Source organism: Takifugu rubripes, chromosome 17 (genome assembly GCF_901000725.2).
Source record: "Takifugu rubripes chromosome 17, fTakRub1.2, whole genome shotgun sequence".
Lineage (NCBI taxonomy): Eukaryota > Metazoa > Chordata > Actinopteri > Tetraodontiformes > Tetraodontidae > Takifugu > Takifugu rubripes.
The window spans coordinates 7,956,683-7,976,123 of NC_042301.1; the positions used below are offsets into that span (position 1 = coordinate 7,956,683).

Below are 19,441 nucleotides of genomic sequence, written 5' to 3' on the forward strand. Positions count from 1 at the left end.
ACAATGGATGCCACTATTCTTTATTGGTCTTTACCATTCTCTCAATATGGGGTTTTATTTCTGTAAACAGTAAACAGGTAAACAGATAACCCTCGATCTATCAAAGTGCAAGGGGTGTTTTTATTTATGGCTCCTTCAATTATATTGGAGTCAAGGTGGCGCCGCACGAGTGGCAGCCTGTAACAGCAGCTCCTGCTCACCTTTGACCTTTTCTTTACTTCTTGCTCCTACTTTTGTTTTTGGTTTGGTTTTATCTTCATCATGCACGCAAGACGTGCCGACCACAACCTTGTACACCTCGAGCCTGTGTACAAACCTCTACAGGTCTTCACCCGCACAGTGAAGAAATAGGCCGAGGAGGCCCTGAAAGACTGTCTCAACACAACCCTGTGGGATGTCTTCAGTGACGCCCATGGGGGGGGGGGGGGGGGGCATCGACAACCTCACCCACTGCATCACGGACTCTATTAACTTCTGGGTGGAGAACACCATACCCACCAGGAGGAGAGGAGGGTAGGAGAGGAGAGGAGGGTAGGAGGAGAGGAGAGGTAGAGGAGGGTAGGGTAGGAGGAGAGGTAGAGGAGGGTAGGAGGAGAGGAGAAGAGGAGGGTAGGAGGAGAGGAGGGTAGGAGAAGAGGAGAGTAGGAGGAGAGGAGGGTAGGAGAGGAGAGGTAGAGGAGGGTAGGAGGAGAGGAGAGGTAGAGGAGGGTAGGAGGAGAGGAGAAGAGGAGAGGAGGGTAGGAGAGGTAGAGGAGAGGAGGGTAGGAGGAGAGGAGAGGAGGGTAGGAGGAGAGGTAGAGGAGGGTAGGAGGAGAGGTAGAGGAGGGTAGGAGGAGAGGAGGAGGAGAGGAGAGGTAGAGGAGGGTAGGAGGAGAGGAGAAGAGGAGAGGAGGGGAGGGTAGGAGAAGAGGAGGAGAGGACAGGATTTCCCAGTGGGGTGCCAGAGGCCTGTCAGGTGATCATGTTTCTAAATAAAATATATTTTCAGGATTTTTGCTTTTGCTGCAGTGTAGTTGAGTCTTGTTATCTTCAATATACATGACACAATGATACATTTTAGATTTTTATATCCTTTATTTTTATTAGACAAAATTTCAGTAAAAACGCTCCGTAGAAAGATAAGTTTCCACATCAGTAGTTCTGTTATAGGGCCGACCCAACAACTTCTCACATGATGCTCATGTATAAACGCATACCACCGTCAGAAATCATCGTTTAATAAAACTTCAATTTAGACACAAAAAAAGATATTGTTAATGTTCTGGTAATACCAGATCATACAAACCCTCGCCAGTGAATAATTTATAAAAGCAGAGAAAATACTCCTAAAAACAAACACTCCAGAACTGTCGGGTCAATACTCAAAGATCTGTCTGAGGCCTCCAATTCATCCAACCTATGTGTTCCCTCCCAGTTACTGTTGGTGTTGGACTAAAACTTTCAGAAAAGAATGTGAAAAGAAAGCAGTAAGCAGGGTCACTCGTCCACCTCTGGCAGTGTTTTTAAGGATTCTTACTCTTGAAGATGGAAACTTTGTGATTATATTATCAAAGTCAAAATCTCTTTGGCATACAGCACCCGAAAGCAAACATACCCGAGGTTCTAACAGACTTAACAGCATTGTCACACAATATTAAAAAAGAAAATAAAAAAAAAATCAGCAAGATCAGGCCATGAAAGATTTGAGCCCTGCTAAGATTAGGAGTCCTGTGATAATTGCATATGTTACATCAGAAAGAACAGAGGTAACAATCGAATGAAGACTGTATCAGCTCTGCGTCTTCGCTCCACATTCTGCCGCCACAACCTGAAGAGACAAAAAAATGGCTCAGCTGGAACATTGGATTACACTCAACATTCTCAACATTCTCTTCATTTTTAGTGTCTCTGAATTCTTTGATTGGATCACAGCTTGCCTTTATCAGGTCTCTTGTACTTTGTCTGAGCTACAGTTCAGTCATAAAAGTGTGGGGAGGAATTTGACACGTATCAGGCTACGATCAATCTAACACAAATAGCTTCTAACTGTTTTTGCCTTTCAGTCTCTATTTGAAAATACAAAAGAATTTTCATTTTTAAATGTTAACACGGACCTTAGGCGTATGGTTGTCTCTCATAAGGCAGGTTGCCTGGGTAATCCTCGGGCAAGAGGCCCCCGTCCATGCCATCCATGGCCATGTCAGCTCCATACCCGCAGTAGCCTTGCATACCCATATCCAGCTCTGAAGGGTTGAAAAAGAGGATTTTTGCTTACTTCTTATTTGCTTGGACCTGGATTTTTTTAACATCAATTACTAAATCAAGATGAGAAGTAAATTCGGAGAGATGAGTAGCAAATAAATACAAGGAGATAAGTCCAGACAAGGAAAGGGATTAAAAGAAATATTTAAACAGTGAAGATGGAAAAAGGGGAATACAAACAATAAAAAGAAGGCCAGCAGCTCCCATGAAAGATAGAGACTATGGGGTGGAGGTGGGACATGTATAACCACAATCTTAAAGGTGCAGAGGAACACGTGTGGACCCAATTCAGTTACTACTCACCATCTGCATAGGGTCCATCCATGGGGATGCTGTTGTGGGCCTGCGGACAGGTCACAAGAGCAAGAATAATGTCAACACTTAATTTACACTTCTTAAAAGTATGTTATGAGTTTTTGTGCATATACACTATGTTCACCTTTGGGAACAGCTAGTGTGTTTGGGAGTGTTCCCAAAAAGCAAAAACTGCCAAAACTGACGTACTGTGTGTGTGTGTGTGTGCCAAACTGTGGCAACACTTCAAAAAAACCTCACATTGACAGAAACACACACAGAATGTAACTAACACACAAAACTAACATTCGTTTAGTTTATCAAATGTTGCTGTTATCCTCAATTTATAGAGTAGCGAAGCAATCTCGAGGATGGAGTGGTTAACTAGGCCCTGGTGGTAACTAGGCCCCGGTGGTAACTAGGCCCCGGTGGTAACTAGGCCCCGGTGGTAACAAGGCCCTGGTGGTTAACTAGGCAGCCGGTGGTTAACTAGGCCCCGGTGGTAACAAGGCCCTGGTGGTAACAAGGCCCTGGTGGTAACTAGGCCCTGGTGGTTAACTAGGCAGCCGGTGGTTAACTAGGCAGCCGGTTGTCTGCGTACAGGAAACAACTTTCTCTCCACACACTTGTTTGTTCAAAGTGAGCTTGTGATCTCATGTGGGAACAACCATCCGTGTGCCTTTGAGCATCACCCAGTCCACCACAGACAGCTACAATTTTATGGTTAACAGTTCCAAGCTTTGCTTCAAAGCTTTCCAGTTTTTCTCGAGGTTTTCTGTCAGCTTTAACTCATCACCCGGGTCCTAATTCGGAGTGCTTTCCATTCATTTCCCGTCACTACACAAAAACGGAGCAGCAGCATAGAAAGGACCATCTGGTGCAGCCGACCAAGCACATTTACCTCGCATGTATTTCACTCCTCAATACAGGCAGCAAACACTCACCAGCTCCCAGGCAGCAGGGTCGTGCTTAAAAAGAGAGTGTGTGAGTTCCACTGACACACGCTTCTTATAGTCTGAGTTTTTATCCTCCGAAATGCGGAAAAGCACAGCTGCAGCATATGTGGCTGCAAAGAAAGAATCAGGAGGAAGTCAGCGATGCACAAAAATGCTACAGTCAACTTGAAATCATAACCTGTAAGAGCACAAATGCCAAAAAGCAGTTCAACATTTCCATTTGAATTACACATCAATTAAGAAATTGAGCAAACAAAATCTTTTAAGGAACTTAAAGCATTATGAAGCACTTGAATTAATCAGGAAAAGTTCAGCAGACTATGAAATCCATTTCAGGTATTTCTTTTAGATGAGTAGTTCTAGAAGAGGAGCCAAAGCGGTGCTGGATTCACTGTAAATAACAAATCTGTGCAGAATAGAACTTAGAGTAAGACTGCAATTCATGAAATCAGCCGTTGTTTAAACGGGACTAAGACTAGGAGAAACTAATGGCCGTGCATCGTCTGAGCATCTTACCAATGCCCTCGTTATTGGAATGCAACAGTTCCATCAGTGGAGCCGACGCCCCCTCGCTGTCGATTAGTTCGGCTGAAGCTTTATCGAGGGCCAGCTCACACAGCACGCCCGCGGCCACACGCTTTACATTGTCCACAGGAGAGTAAAGCAGCTAAAGGGAAGAGGAAATAAATCAATCTGAGAAACACAGACAGTACAGTTACTTATGGAGAATTGGGAGATCTTTTGGCATTACCTGAACAAAGAGAGGAATGGTCTGCAGGTTAGCAATATCTGCTCTGTTGATGGGGTCTCTGGCCAGGATGTGCAGAGCTCCTGTGCAGCCTTCAACGATCTCCTCCATCCTCACTCCATCCTACAGCACAGGGTTTGCAGAGCGGACTTTGTAAATAAGTATCAACAGACGGTCACCTTTAATAGAAGCCCAGCAGCTACCTGGTATGTCTGCTGTGCTGATGAACCATGTTTCTGGGCATCCTGGTGGGCTTTGAGCAGCAGATTGACCAATCGAGGGATGGCACCAGCATCCCTCAGGGGAGCCTGGTTCTCTGGACACAGGGCCAGGTTTCGAATCAGGCCCACCACAGCCTTTTGGGAGGCAGCAGATAAAGAAATTCTATTGAAAATGGGCTTTAATGAATTGAATAATCCTAGACGGCCACTGCAGACAATAATATTCCTCCTCTACCTTGATGACAGGCCAGTAATAAGGTGTGTTGAGAAGCTTGACAATGGCAGGGATGCCATAGTGTTTCCTCACAGCATTCTGCGCAACCTCGGACTGCTGGTGGCGCGAAGTCAGGTGGCGCAAAGCGCAAACGGCCGGTTCAGTGACATCCTCTTTTTCACCAGCACGCAATATAGCATGGATTAGAGCCTCTACACCATTGCTCTGTGTAACTAATGTTTTATTGTAGGCATTGTTGCATGTAAGGTTGGACAGAATGCCAGTGGCACAGGTGAGCATGTTGAGATCATCTGAACTAAGCAAACCGACCAACACTTGCAGCAGACTGTCCATACCCTCCTGGAAGCAAGAAGAGCAGCTTGTCAAAGTAAATATCTGTACATAATGTATATTTAAGAGGGTAGTCAGATCAGGTGGACTACTACCTCCTTGGTGGCAGCATCAGAGAGATTTCTAAGTGTCCACAGGCAGTTCTGCATCAGTCGCTGGCTGGAGCCTGCAAGGTGTTTACCCAGAGCCTGCATCCCACCTGCAAGGAACAGATTTGACATCCATTAGTTCTCTGTGATAACTTTATTGGGAGAATGGACAAGAACCATCCAATCAGCCCAGGGAAAGCTGCAGAACGACCCCAAGTTATAAGGGACCTACCAGCCTCCACTATGGCAGGTTTGTTACTGGGGCACACAGAGAGCACTTTGAGCACACGGCTGGTAGTCCACAGCAGCTTCTCATAGCTGTAGGTTCTCATGATGTGGACGAGAGCCTCAGGACCTCTGTTAGCAAGGATGATGAGCTGCATGTGAGGCAGAGAGGGTGTATAGTTGTCTGAGTATATGGAGCATGCAGAGCAAAAAAAGAAGTACAAATATGGAGAAAATTATGAATGCTCGTTTTCATTTATGTCTGCTTCCTTGTTCCTTAGAGAGCTCATGGAGTCATGACTCGGGAGTCGTTCCAAAACAGTTGGGGGGGCAAGTTCACTCTCAACTCACCTCTGACCGCAGGATGAAATGAAAGTATAATCTTATAAGACATAAGAAATCATGTGTTTTCTGTCCTTGGGCGGGAAAAGAGAAAATCATAACAAAAACTGCCAGAATGCCTTTATGTGTGTATCCAACTTAAAACACACGTCAGGTGACAGCACCTGAACACCTCATTACCTGCCGCCCCAAACCTATTCACGAGCACATATAGGTTGACAATGTGAAAAGTTTGAACTTGTCCATTAACATCCATAATTACACTTGTGTCAGCACTTTGTGTGTCAGCACTTTGTGTGTCAGCACTTTGTGTGTGCACACAGAGAAACACACCTTGCTTTCCTGATTTCCATATGACAGCAGTTGCAGACAGTCAGTGGTGATAGCCAGAAACTTTGAGTTGCTCTTGTTCAGTAGGGGGACCATTCTCTGCAGGCCGTCAGCCAGACGCACAGCCATCTTTGCTCCTTCCTGGTGCAGCAGCAGGTTGTGAAGGGTGGTGATGGCATAGAAGAGCACAGAATCCATGGGAGAGCTGATGAGAGAATCATGTGGGTTCACCAATAAAAGCCACAAGCAAATGCAAATAGCTCTAGATGACCTAAACTCTTAACCTGAGTTTTTTCTTGTACACTCAAATCACCTTTTCCAATTTAAAATCAACCGTGACAAAAACAAAAAGTCATCAGAATGGAACTAAAACTGCAACTAAGAACTGCAGGATATGAAGTGAAAGAACTTCCTCGATCTGTACCTGAGCATGCGAACCAAAGCAGGGATCCCTCCAGACTTGAAGATGGAGAGCAGACCCTCCCTCTGATGAGACAGGTTGTGAAGGATGCTGGCCGTGGCTCGGGCCGTCTCCATGTCACTCGTGTTTTGCATCGCTCGCACCACTGCCGCCACCATCTGAGGGGACTGCATGAGCGCACGCCGCGATGCATCTTTGCGTGTGAGCTGGTTGACGATCTGTGCAGCCTTACTGACCACCACCTGACAGGAAATGGCAAAAAAGCAAAGAAATAAAAATAAAACACACACACACACACCTTTGCAACCTGAGATCTTTGTGGTACACAGAAAGATTATTTTAAATGTTTAATTACTAAAAAAAACCAAAAAAACATAACGAGCCTACCAGCTGTTAATCCTTAGCCTCCAACTTTGAAGCTGCATCATAAGTATTTCTTTGCGCGTTATCCATGACGAGGGCGAGGACACGAAGCACAAAAGGCCCGTTTAAAACAAAATGAAACCAGCGTCTTCATGGGAGCAGTACGGCTCTGAACCCAGTCTGTCTGTGGTGATCAAGCGCCCTCTGGTGGCCGTAAATATCCATTCAAATTCAGAAAACTTTATCCCGGTGGGGGCGATTGAGGAAATCATTAAAAAATAAAAATAAACGAATAAGTCGCACCACTCTATAAGACGCAGGGGTCAAAGCGTGAGAAAAAAGTGACACCTTATATGATCGATCGATCGATCGATAGATCGATAGATCGATAGATAGATACTGCAGTGACAGCTTCCTCTTGATTTGAGGACATTTTTAAGACTTCAGCTTGGCTGTTTGTGACTAATTGCAAACATTAAAATACTTAAATTAAATAGGATCTATAATGACGCATCAAATGACAGAAATGATTCACAAGACTGCGTGTGCGTTCCACACCTGGTCTTCATCATTCAATAATTTCGTGAGCTCTGGAATAGCACGTGTGGCCAGCTCAGCATCATCTTGATAGTTGATCAGGTGGACAATGGCCGTCTTGAGCATTTGGGATGGCTCAGCCAGACGCTGGACGTTGGTCATCTCAGCTGGGTCTTTTGGAGTCAACAACATGGTGGAACCCGACTCCAGTGTCTCTGGGAACATCGCAGCTCGCACCCGGTGGGATCTTGTCGTGATCTCATAGTCTATGGGAAGAAAAAAAAGGCTAAAAATCATAGCCAATTAACATGCACAGCTCAAACGAACTATGCTCAGAATTCTATTTTTGCATTTTGTCGGAATCCTTTGCTTGTAGTTTACATGCAACGGAGAAAGTTGGCTAACGAATGGACAGATGTGCTCTCAACACTGAGCGGCCACACGCATCTTTCGGCAGGATTAGACGCCCTTTTCAGGCTGACATATTGTCAGACAAACAACTGGACTCAGGCAACATTGGACAGCAGAGAGACGCATATTAATATAGCTGTATTCATCTCATAAGTAATTACAGTTTCGTTATTGTGCAGACAACATGAGCGCTCTCCATCGTAGTCACGTTGGTTCTGAACAACAACACCATGTTTAAGGCCGGCTTTCTTTAATGTTTTGGTTCTGGGTCATATGGCAGTGCAGAGCATGCACACACACGAGGGCGTGCACGTGCTGGAGCATATTGTTTTCAGTGTATCATAACTGGGCTATAGAGAGCACCCATCAGTCCATTTACATTGGTACTTTGTTATATACGTTGTTCACCGCCGTGTCATGTAAAGCTGGTGACTAATGCCCGACTATGTTCTCAGAGCACGGCTTCTTAACGCACCAGGTTCTTCCCTCGTGACCGTGGTGGTCATGGTGTAGTGCTTAGAGGTGGTGTACTCTCCATCGTCGTCTCTGACTGTGGTGGCCCCAGAATTGATGCCGGAGTCGAGGCCATACATCGTGTGCTGCCATTCGGCCACCTTAGCCACCCCGGCGTCACGTTCACCCACTGCAACACAAAAGGGCATCAGGTTTGAACAACTGCTGATCAGAGTTGCCTTTCTCATCGTTTTCCAACACTGAAATTCTGTTACATGAAAATGTGGTTTTACTGCACAAACCATTTGTTTGAGATTAAAAAGTATGTGCAGCAAAATTATATGCAAACAGCAGCTGGAAGTTAGAAAGACCCCTTTCAAAGGAGTTCTTTTAGGTTTTCTAGAACTAGAAGAAAAAGTCAATGCAACATTTTAATAAACGACTGCCACATTTCAGTAATTGATAAATACTTAGACAACCTGAGACTAAAATGAGCATTAATGCTTAAACATGCAAAGGACACAAGTAAAACTGAGGTAAAATCATAAATGTTGGAAAGAATACATGAAAAAGCTGAATGTTATGCGTGAGTCACTTACTCTGCATTGCCATCGTTGCCTCTATCACAGTGATGGAAAAATCTACAAAACACAGAAGCACAGTCATGGTGCAGCCTATAATAGTACATTTCAACAAACTCCTGCCTCCTTTCAGTAACTGATAAATACTCCATGCAACAACACAGTCAGCCGTCAGGAAGGAATGCGCACCACGATGACCTTTCACCCTGTGGCCTCCGCCCACAGAGCTAAACCTGCTGCTGACACATGGCTAAAACCTGCTGACCAGGTTTTGAGGGTGTGAATCTATGCGTGTGAGTGTTCCTCTCGAAACACACCCACATTTGGGTGTTGCTGTAATCCGAGTCACATTTGGGTTTTTCCTGAAGAGAGAATTCTTCACTGCTACCAGCTCACAGTTGTTTGATTGAAAATTCCATCAATTGGTCCCTGGGATCTGTCATTTGGGATCAAGTGCCGTTCCATACAAACACCAGTACTGGCGGTCAAAATAAGCCCCGGGCGACCCGACAAAGCACCTCCCCACCCTAGAAAAGTGACGCCGCCGCGGAAGTGAATTTACATGCAATATCAATGAGATCCAATCTACTCCCATTCATGGAAAACATTGGGTTTTTTTAATTCCGTATCACTATTTTGCACTATTCCAAATGTGGCCAAATGAAACTGAAAGTGCTGCCTGCCCACATGAAGGATCCCTGACCAGGATTATACAGTCCTCCCTTGTAGCGCTGGTTGTGTGGATGGTTCCTATATTCTGTATAACATAAGCAGACACTATGCGCTGTGCCAGTCCTCAACTCAGGCTGTTGAGTACTAAGAGGAGGGCTATGGGTTCAGGACCCAGTGCAAACAAAACATGGAAAATGTCCTGGTCATGGGGGAGGTGCCAGAACACCTTCTGAGCAATGCCAAGGTATCCTTGAGCAAGGCACTGAACCCACAGCTGCCCATAGGGTGCTGCAATGAGCTGGCAACTCATCCAGGGATGTACCCTCCCTTTGTCTATATGAGGTGGGTTAGGCTCCAGCACCCTCCCCGGGACCCTAAAGCAATAAAGTGGTCAAGAAACCGCTGAAAGATCTTTTTAATGTGGATCTAGAAAATGAGGGTTGAATCTATTGTAACACCTAGAGTTGACGCTCTACTCCTCCCAGGAAGAGCAAAGTCCTAATTTTTGAGTGTTCTGATTTCTTTATTATGATCACATGCTTTAAGAATAGCTGTAAATATGTGACTGCAGTTTTTGCTGTGAACTGAGTTTTAGGAACCTGAATGAAGTGCGAGTGCACGACGAAATCTTTGGATTATCCGTCATGATTATTTGCTCTTAGACATTTTGGAAAACTGCCTTGCCATGCTTGCAGAACAACAACAGTCAGTGTATCTGATGCTTCGGCACACCCCAACACGCCCCGTTATGCACCACAAACTAGTACAGTTACACTGCATTCCAATTATGCAAATTATGTTTTTCTATTATTTTTCTAAATAGTCAATGCAAGTGAAAGTCAGCATCATTTTCCTTGAAGACGAGCACAAAGATAGTGAGCTGGAGTAGGATCAAGTGATCTACGGCGCTAATTGAACAATTTAAAGCTTTCCTGGCTTTATTTGTTAATTGTTGCCAACCCTAACTCTACCCTAACCCTCCCCAACCCAACCCTAACGCAAACCCTAACCCTCTAACCCTAACCCAACCCTAACCCTCTAACCCTACCCTAACCCTCTAACCCTAACCCCAACCCTAACCTAACCCTCTAACCCTAACCCAACCCTACCCAACCCTAACCCTCTAACCCTACCCTAACCCTCTAACCCTAACCCAACCCTCTAACCCTAACCCTCTAACCCTACCCCTCTAACCCTAACCTAACCCTCTAACCCTAACCCCAACCTAACTCTCTAACCCTAACCCTCTAACCCTTGTTACAGGCACTGCTCGCAGTTTCATCAAATTATTATTTCTTTAATTAAAAGAGAACAGTGTGTCTTTTGCTCCAAGTCAGTAGCAGCATTAAGATTTTTATGGTGGATGGGCCTTGAGAAAACTAGATGGGCCAGTTAATATTATGCAATATACATGAAAAGCATTTATATGAAGGTTCTCCTTTATCTTGGCTTCAGGGCCGTCTGTGGTGCTGAGGTAGACACCTGCGGCTGAAAGACGGTGTAGAGGCTCTACTCAGGGCTGCGCAAGAGAGGCCAGGGTCTACCAGACCACACCAGGCCAGGGTCTACCAGACCAGGGTCTACCAGACCAGGCAAGACCAGGGTCTACCAGACCACACCAGACCAGACCAGGGTCTACCAGACCACACCAGACCAGGCCAGGGTCTACCAGACCAGACCAGGCCAGGGTCTACCAGACCAGACCAGGGTCTACCAGACCACACCAGACCAGGCCAGGGTCTACCAGACCACACCAGACCAGGCCAGGGTCTACCAGACCACACCAGACCAGGCCAGGGTCTACCAGACCAGGCCAGGGTCTACCAGACCAGGGTCTACCAGACCAGGCCTGGGTCTACCAGACCAGGCCAGGCCAGGCCTGGGTCTACCAGACCAGGCCAGACCAGGCCTGGGTCTACCAGACCAGGCCAGACCAGGCCTGGGTCTACCAGACCAGACCAGACCAGACCAGGCCAGGCCAGGAGAAGCCCCTGAGACAGTTCAGCACATCACAGCAGGGTGCAAGGTGTTGGCAGGCAAGCCATACATGGAACGACATAATCAGGTGGCTGGCAAAGTGGACAGGAACATCTGAGTATGGGCTGGAGGTCCCAGGGTCCAGGTGGGAGACCCCCCCGAAAGTGCTGGAGAACAAGCAGGCCAAGATCCTGTGGGACTTCCAGACTGACCAGATGGTGGTGGCCAACCAGCCTGACATCGTGGTGGTGGATAAACACCAGGAGACAGTGGTGGTGATGGATGTAGCAATCCTGAGTGATAGCAACATCAGGAAGAACACGAAGAGGAGAGAAGTACCAAAGACTGATGGAGGAGATGGAGAGAATGTGGGGCATGAAGGCACCAGTGGTCCCAGTGGGACACTCGGGGCAGTAACCCCCCAAGCTGAGCAGATGTGAAAAGCTGGAGTTATATTCCACACAAGCATTATATTTATTCAAGTCAATCTTTGCTCGGGCAATTCTGTCCTAGTAAGTATGCAAGATAACTAGTTAATCTTTAACTGTTAAAATAACAGCACCCACAACAGCTCTGTGCAGGGTTAGGGTTAGTTAGTGGGCCTGAGAGTGTGTCTATATGAGGAAACTGCTAAAGCCTTGTTCAAGCTAGATCAAGTCTGAGTTGTCCGGAGTTGTACGGAGTTGTCCGTACACGACTCTACATCAGTTAGCATCAGTTAGCATGGCTGCTCTACTTGGGCTCCATACAATTGTTTGTATCAAGAAGTCCCACAAGAAGTGACACAGGAAGTGCTTGAACACAATGTGTGCGCGGAGTGATGTTTTTTCCACTGCGAACATGGAGCAGAAAGAGCTCTCCAGGTTGTTCGTGCTTTGCTACATACTCAAAACACAACAAGAAAGAGAAAAATCCTATGATAGCACTGTTGTTGCAAGCTCCTCCTCCACCGCTCTGGTCACTTCCACATTTTGTGGCAACCCTCGTGTCTGCTCTCATTGGCTGCAGCTCTTTTTACGTCATTGCGCCCCGACTGATATCAAGCACCCCAGACATCCAGTTTTCACAGCTAACTGACAGTTGAGCATTTGCCAACTGGTGTCTTTGAAGTCGTCACACTTGAGCTGGTTGTTGTTGACTGGTGTGAACAGAAAAAAAGAAGCTACAACCAGCTGATGTGCATCATATATCTCCTCTTCCCAGACTTTTGGAGGGATGCATCTTAACTCTTCCATATCCTTCAGGATCTTCTTTCACCCCTACTCTTTCAACAGAAGCTGATACAACAATGCAGCAGGGTCGAGCCAGAGACCTGCTGTAAGTCTATAAGAGAGAATGAAGTAGCGCACAGCTAATGTCTTTATTGGCGTGGGTAACAGGAAGTGTTGGTCACCAATGACAGTATTTGTCTGATGAACACAGCTGGCCTTTCCAGTCAAAATGAGAAGTTTATCATCAGGGGAGACTTGCACAATGTTCTTCTATTCTGTCAAAGCACAAGTACACAAGTCAAGGGTGTGTTCGAGGGTGCTGATCCAGACCTCAGTAATGCTCCTGTTCCAAGGCTCCAAAGAACAGGCAATTACTGCCCATACTGCTGGAGCACAACAGATCAACAGCCAGAATCTCTGAACATGGCAGAGCTCAGCCAACTCTCTTCATCGTAACTTTGATCTGGACTGTTCTCACAGACAATCAATGGTGGTTAGCGTGCCAAAAAAATAAGAATGGTTAGCATTCCTCCCTTTGCCAGATGCCACAGTAAAATGTCGTCACTTTTTACTCCCGGTTCAAGCCCCTCTATGCATTAAAGGGAAAATAAGCTGCCTCCGAGGACGCGATAAGTTTCAACAAGGTTTAGGAGGCAGGAAGAAGTGAAGAAAAAATGTAACTCTCTATTGTAAAGCAACAAAGTTCACAGTTTAATGAATTATACTGACGGAGAAACAGATGTCCAAAGGTTGCTTTCAATATCAGAACAGTTCACCATAAAAGGCCCCACACAAGTGGATTTTGGTTGACATTAAAATATTATCTTTGACCAAAGTGCACATTAGGCACAGCATATCTTTCTCTTAGTTATTTTGATGGACAAGTGGGAGAAAAGTGATGAACCGGCAGCACAGAGGACCTTGCATTGTTTTAGCAGAAAGGAAAAAGGATGGCAGCTGACTAAAAGCATGTTGTTACAATGAAAAGGAAACTGGGAAATATGTAGACCGTACTGGTGAAGGTTCGTGGCCGGTGCTAACCCTAACCCTAAGATGCTTCAAAGGTCGGCCAGTTGAGCCATCATTGCCACTCCTTGATGTGCCTCCCAGCACTGCGGCGAGTGACAGATTATGAATTATTCAGGGAGATTTGAGAAGGAAGGAGGTGGTGGCGGCATTAAAGAGAAGAGTTACAAGTCTAAAAGAAAAACCCTGCTAGAAACTCCTTTCATTCTCTAATTCTCTTACACTTTGTGTGAACCAACAGTGTAAAAATAGTGTACGCAGGAAAAATTAGTGCTTAAGAAGATTTAAATCAATTTGCCATTTCTGCAGTCAGATAACCACTCAAAAAGAAGAAAAAAGACTTTGGCAAGCGCACATTCTTCAGATTATTCAGAGTTCTGGAAAGTATCAGGATTGCACAACTCTGTACAAATGATTGTGTGGCTGAGAAACTCAGAAAAGCCTCCAAAAATTGAATTGTGATATTATCACAATACGCAGAATATCATCTAGGGGAGATAGACACGACTTTCATGTTGTCTATTAAACTGATTATCCTTCCCTATTGACTTGTTTTCCAGCCACTCGGTCTCCAAAAACATGGAAGTAAAAAAGGGAGGATAAAAATGAAAATGTTATCTTTTATGTCAGGACAGGCATCTAGAAATCAGTACAATTAGGAATATGTAAGAGGTTTGGACACCCTGGCTGGATAAGAAATGTCCAAGCCAACAGCAGCACTTTAAAGGCATGGCCAAGACAAAAACTGGCCACAGTTCTCAAACATTTTATGTGATGCAGTTTCTTTTTAAAAAGAAAGAGCCGTCAATAATTCAGTGGCTGTCTCGGACTGATATTTTAGCTCAGCTTCTAAATGTCTGTTGGCCGAACTGGATGATCCTGAAAATTCTTTACTTTTTTAATTATCTGTTTAAAGCTAAGCTGCTTTTTGAATTTTCACTAAGACGCCACATGTCTTTGGCATCCTGTCGCCATAGCAACAGTTCCACGATAATGTGAGGTGACATGCAAACAAAGAGTTGTTGGCTGGACTTGTGTGCTGACTGGATGAAACCAGGCCCACCAGAAAGTACCGAGTAAGACATGGGTGAACAGTCGGAGAGACAGAACGCAGGGATCCACTCTGAGAAGAGAAGCCCTACTCACACACTGAAGGATCTCCTAGCATAATGTGTGTTACTGTAAAGGAATTACACAGGAGGGAGAGGATTACCAGAGCACCACCACAGCTGTCCCCCTCGTCCCGCCATCTCTATCCCATCATTGCCTGAAGCCAGCCAACCGTTTGGTCCGGCACTGCTTGATGTTCCAGCAGAACCTTCCACAGAGGTCGTCTGCCAGTGAAGCTGACACACAGCTGTGCTCATCATGCTTAAGACACGTAGCCAAGTTTCTTACCGATGGGTCAAATGGACCTTGGAAAACTACAAATGTCACAATTCCTTCTAAAAAGTAAAAGAATGGGGAACTCCCATGGTTATGAACCTGGTGGAAAAATGCTGTTGTGATCTAAAAATAAAGGTAATGACATCATAGGAGCGTGACAGCTCTGGGGAGAGCTGCAGGACAAATATGGCCCAGGGTTCCGTCATCCATGACACATGCGTGTGAGCTCAAACACGTCTGTACCGTCACATCGTAGTATCGGTGAACTCGAACTGCCTCGGTGCTGTTGGGCAGATCCGACCTCTGCTTCAGAGGTCTTCAAATATAAATAAAAGAGGTTAAGGTTAACCCTAGGTTAACCTAACCTTAACCCTACTGCTGAATGGGTTCTACAATATCTGACCAGGTTGAGCAGGAAGCACAGGTGTATCGTTGCTGTCTCACCTTTGGCAGAGCCCAGATATGCTGGTTGTTAAATGTTTTATTGGGAGGCGCACAAAGCTCACCTTATACCTGCCTCTGAACGCGCGCTCGTGAACACGCACGCGGGCTCATTTCCAACTCCTGTGACATGAAAAGGCCCCAGGAAGTAGCTGGTAGCCCTGGGAACAAGGATTGCTGCCGTTTTCGACGCCCTTCACACAAACTTGGGTTTAAAAAAACTTTTGAGTTTTGAGGAACTCGACACCGACCGACAGACAGACCAACCGACCGACCGACAGACAGACAGACCGACCGACCGACCGACCAACCGACAGACCGACCGACAGACAGCTCAATCTCAGGCATGCGGAAATGAATCCAACCACGAATGCAGCATTAAAACAAACGATTCACTGCAGAAAAACACTAACTTACTTACATTCGGTGACATTCGGAGTTCGTAAATGCTCAAAAACAGGAAAACAACAAAGACGTCGCCGACAAAAACAATGAGCTCGATGAATCCGGATTTTACCTGTGAAAACACTCGGAAAGCTTCAGTCGATCCCAGGCCGCGGTGGTTCTTCTCGGACCCGCTACTCGGTTCCGACTTATTTCTCCCCACAGCTGCTGGAGTCCGCGGTCGCCCGGACAAAACTGAGGGTAATAACGTCGCCTCAGCGGAGGCTCCGCCCCCCGAACCCCGCCCTGGCCCAGCTCTCCCCCCCACACCCCAGAACCCCGCCCCGCCCTGGCCCAGCTCCACCACCCACCCCCCAGAACCCTGGCCCAGCCCCCCCAACCCCACCGTGGCCCAGTCCCTCCCTCCCTCCCTAACTACCGCCCCCCCCAACCAGAGTTTGGCAAACCTCTGACTTCGATGCATAGTAGTTCCAATTCTCAATGTTCTGAATTTCCATCCGATTACTGAGTTGATGGATTTTTAATTATGATTTAAACTCCACCACGTTCTTAAAAAGTTGTAGATTTTTGCTGGGCATGTACCTGCTTGACGAGTCGACCACACCTGTTTAACAACAGAAACCAGGACAACTCCATGAGTCACCAGAGAAACTAGCAGTCACAGTGAGATAAAAGTGTTGTCTCTTTATTGCTCTATTCCTTGATCAGTAAGGAACAGATATTGTTCTTTATGTTTGGGGTTAGGGTTGGGGTTGGGTTAGGGTTAGGGTTGGGTTAGGGTTAGAGGGTTAGGGTTGGGGTTGGGTTAGGGTTGGGTTAGGGTTAGAGGGTTAGGGTTGGGGTTGGGTTAGGGTTAGGGTTGGGTTAGGGTTAGAGGGTTAGGGTTGGGGTTGGGTTAGGGTTAGAGGGTTAGGGTTAGGGTTGGGTTAGGGTTAGAGGGTTAGGGTTGGGGTTAGGGTTAGGGTTAGGGTTAGAGGGTTAGGGTTGGGGTTGGGTTAGGGTTAGGGTTAGAGGGTTAGGGTTGGGGTTGGGTTAGGGTTAGAGGGTTGGGGTTGGGTTAGGGTTGGGGTTGGTGTTAGGGTTGGGTTAGGGTTAGGGTTGGGTTAGGGTTAGAGGTTAGGGTTGGGTTAGGGTTAGAGGTTAGGGTTGGGTTAGGGTTAGAGGTTAGGGTTAGGGTTGGGTTAGGGTTAGAGGTTAGGGTTGGGTTAGGGTTAGAGGTTACGGTTGGGTTAGGGTTGGGTTAGGGTTAGGGTTGGGTTAGGGTTAGGATTGGGTTAGGGTTAGGATTGGGTTAGGGTTAGAGGTTAGGGTTAGGATTGGGTTAGGGTTAGAGTCCAAGGTAGTTTTCTCTGTCAACTGGACTGGGTTTCTTCTCTTGAAGACGTTTCGCCTTCTATCCAGAAGGCTTCTTCAGTTCTGAAATCGCTGGGGAGAGAGCTTGAGAATATATAGCCCCTGGACCATTTGCATGCTAATGATCTGGGTGGTCACCTGAGAGTCGTTAGCAGGGTCGTTGGTCGGGTCGTTGACCTAGTTTCTGTTGAGATGTCTCCCCTTTGTCTGCTGGGTCACATGGTGATGAGTCACTGGGTCTCTTGGAATGGTGTGAATGTTTGTTTTGCTGTTGGAAGGAGTGGAGGACTGCATTGTATGTGGGTGATAGGAAGTGCCTCAGGCCACCACCCCTGTTTAAGGATGGTTTCTCCAATTTAACATGGATAGCTTCCTTGACCCCCCTTTCGAACCAGCGGTCTTCTCTGGCCAGTATCCGTACTTGGCTGTCCTCGAAGGAGTGCCCACTCTCCTTTAAGTGTAAGTGGACTGCTGAATCCTGACCCGAAGAGGTGGCACGTCTGTGTTGTGCCATTCTTCTGTGTAGAGGTTGTTTGGTTTCCCCAATGTACAGTTCCTTGCATTTCTCCTGGCACTGTACAGCATAAACAACATTACTTTGTTTGGGTCTTGGTGTCTTGTCCTTTGGGTGTACTAACCTCTGTCTGAGGGTGTTGCTGGGTTTGAAATGAACCGGTATGTCGTGTTTCTGGAGGATCCTCCTAAACTTCTCCGAGACTCCAGACAGGTAGGGGATGGAAACGCTGCGGCGTTTGTTTCTCTCCTCCTCTCCTTTGCTGAGGTCTTGCTTTCTTGAGGTTTTGGTGAAGGCCCAGTCTGGGTAGCCACATGTTTTGAGAGCTGTCTTAATGTGGTTCTGTTCCTTCTTTCTGCCTTGGGATGTGGTGGGTATTTCCCTGGCCCGGTGTTGGAGAGTTCTGATCACTCCCAACTTGTGTTCCAGTGGGTGGTGAGAGTCAAACTGGAGGTACTGGTCGGTATGTGTAGGTTTTCTGTAGACTTCGATGGTGAGATTTCTGTCCTCAGTGATCTTGACTGCGCAGTCCAGAAAGGCCAGACTGTTTCCTTTTACCTCTTCCCGGGTGAATTTTACATGCTCGTCTGTTTTGTTCCTCAACAAAACAGACGAGTGAATTTTACATGCTCGTCTGTTTTGTTCCTCAACAAAACAGACGAGCATGTAAAATTCACCCGGGAAGAGGTAAAAGGAAACAGTCTGGCCTTTCTGGACTGCGCAGTCAAGATCACTGAGGACAGAAATCTCACCATCGAAGTCTACAGAAAACCTACACATACCGACCAGTACCTCCAGTTTGACTCTCACCACCCACTGGAACACAAGTTGGGAGTGATCAGAACTCTCCAACACCGGGCCAGGGAAATACCCACCACATCCCAAGGCAGAAAGAAGGAACAGAACCACATTAAGACAGCTCTCAAAACATGTGGCTACCCAGACTGGGCCTTCACCAAAACCTCAAGAAAGCAAGACCTCAGCAAAGGAGAGGAGGAGAGAAACAAACGCCGCAGCGTTTCCATCCCCTACCTGTCTGGAGTCTCGGAGAAGTTTAGGAGGATCCTCCAGAAACACGACATACCGGTTCATTTCAAACCCAGCAACACCCTCAGACAGAGGTTAGTACACCCAAAGGACAAGACACCAAGACCCAAACAAAGTAATGTTGTTTATGCTGTACAGTGCCAGGAGAAATGCAAGGAACTGTACATTGGGGAAACCAAACAACCTCTACACAGAAGAATGGCACAACACAGACGTGCCACCTCTTCGGGTCAGGATTCAGCAGTCCACTTACACTTAAAGGAGAGTGGGCACTCCTTCGAGGACAGCCAAGTACGGATACTGGCCAGAGAAGACCGCTGGTTCGAAAGGGGGGTCAAGGAAGCTATCCATGTTAAATTGGAGAAACCATCCTTAAACAGGGGTGGTGGCCTGAGGCACTTCCTATCACCCACATACAATGCAGTCCTCCACTCCTTCCAACAGCAAAACAAACATTCACACCATTCCAAGAGACCCAGTGACTCATCACCATGTGACCCAGCAGACAAAGGGGAGACATCTCAACAGAAACTAGGTCAACGACCCGACCAACGACCCTGCTAACGACTCTCAGGTGACCACCCAGATCATTAGCATGCAAATGGTCCAGGGGCTATATATTCTCAAGCTCT

General features: G+C 46.5%; 1 protein-coding gene across 2 annotated transcripts; it reads right to left on the minus strand.

The window, feature by feature from the left end:
• Nucleotides 1-1,054: 1,054 nt before the first annotated feature.
• LOC101079931 (junction plakoglobin-like) lies at nucleotides 1,055-16,165 on the minus strand. Of its 2 annotated transcripts, none has more exons than XM_003976705.3 (16): nucleotides 16,008-16,165; nucleotides 8,796-8,837; nucleotides 8,219-8,386; nucleotides 7,354-7,598; nucleotides 6,436-6,674; nucleotides 6,015-6,216; nucleotides 5,347-5,491; nucleotides 5,121-5,224; nucleotides 4,696-5,034; nucleotides 4,443-4,595; nucleotides 4,243-4,362; nucleotides 4,008-4,158; nucleotides 3,480-3,601; nucleotides 2,545-2,584; nucleotides 2,094-2,222; nucleotides 1,055-1,807 (listed from the first exon to the last, which is right to left on the minus strand). In XM_003976705.3, exons 2-15 carry the CDS (start codon nucleotides 8,806-8,808, stop codon nucleotides 2,095-2,097), a joined length of 2,169 nt encoding a protein of 722 aa, XP_003976754.2. In that variant the 5' UTR covers nucleotides 8,809-8,837; nucleotides 16,008-16,165; the 3' UTR covers nucleotides 1,055-1,807; nucleotide 2,094. The 2 variants fall into 2 exon arrangements, with proteins under 2 accessions (XP_003976754.2, XP_011616015.2); XM_011617713.2 differs by having other exon boundaries at nucleotides 15,912-16,157.
• Between the last annotated feature and the right edge of the window lie 3,276 nt (nucleotides 16,166-19,441).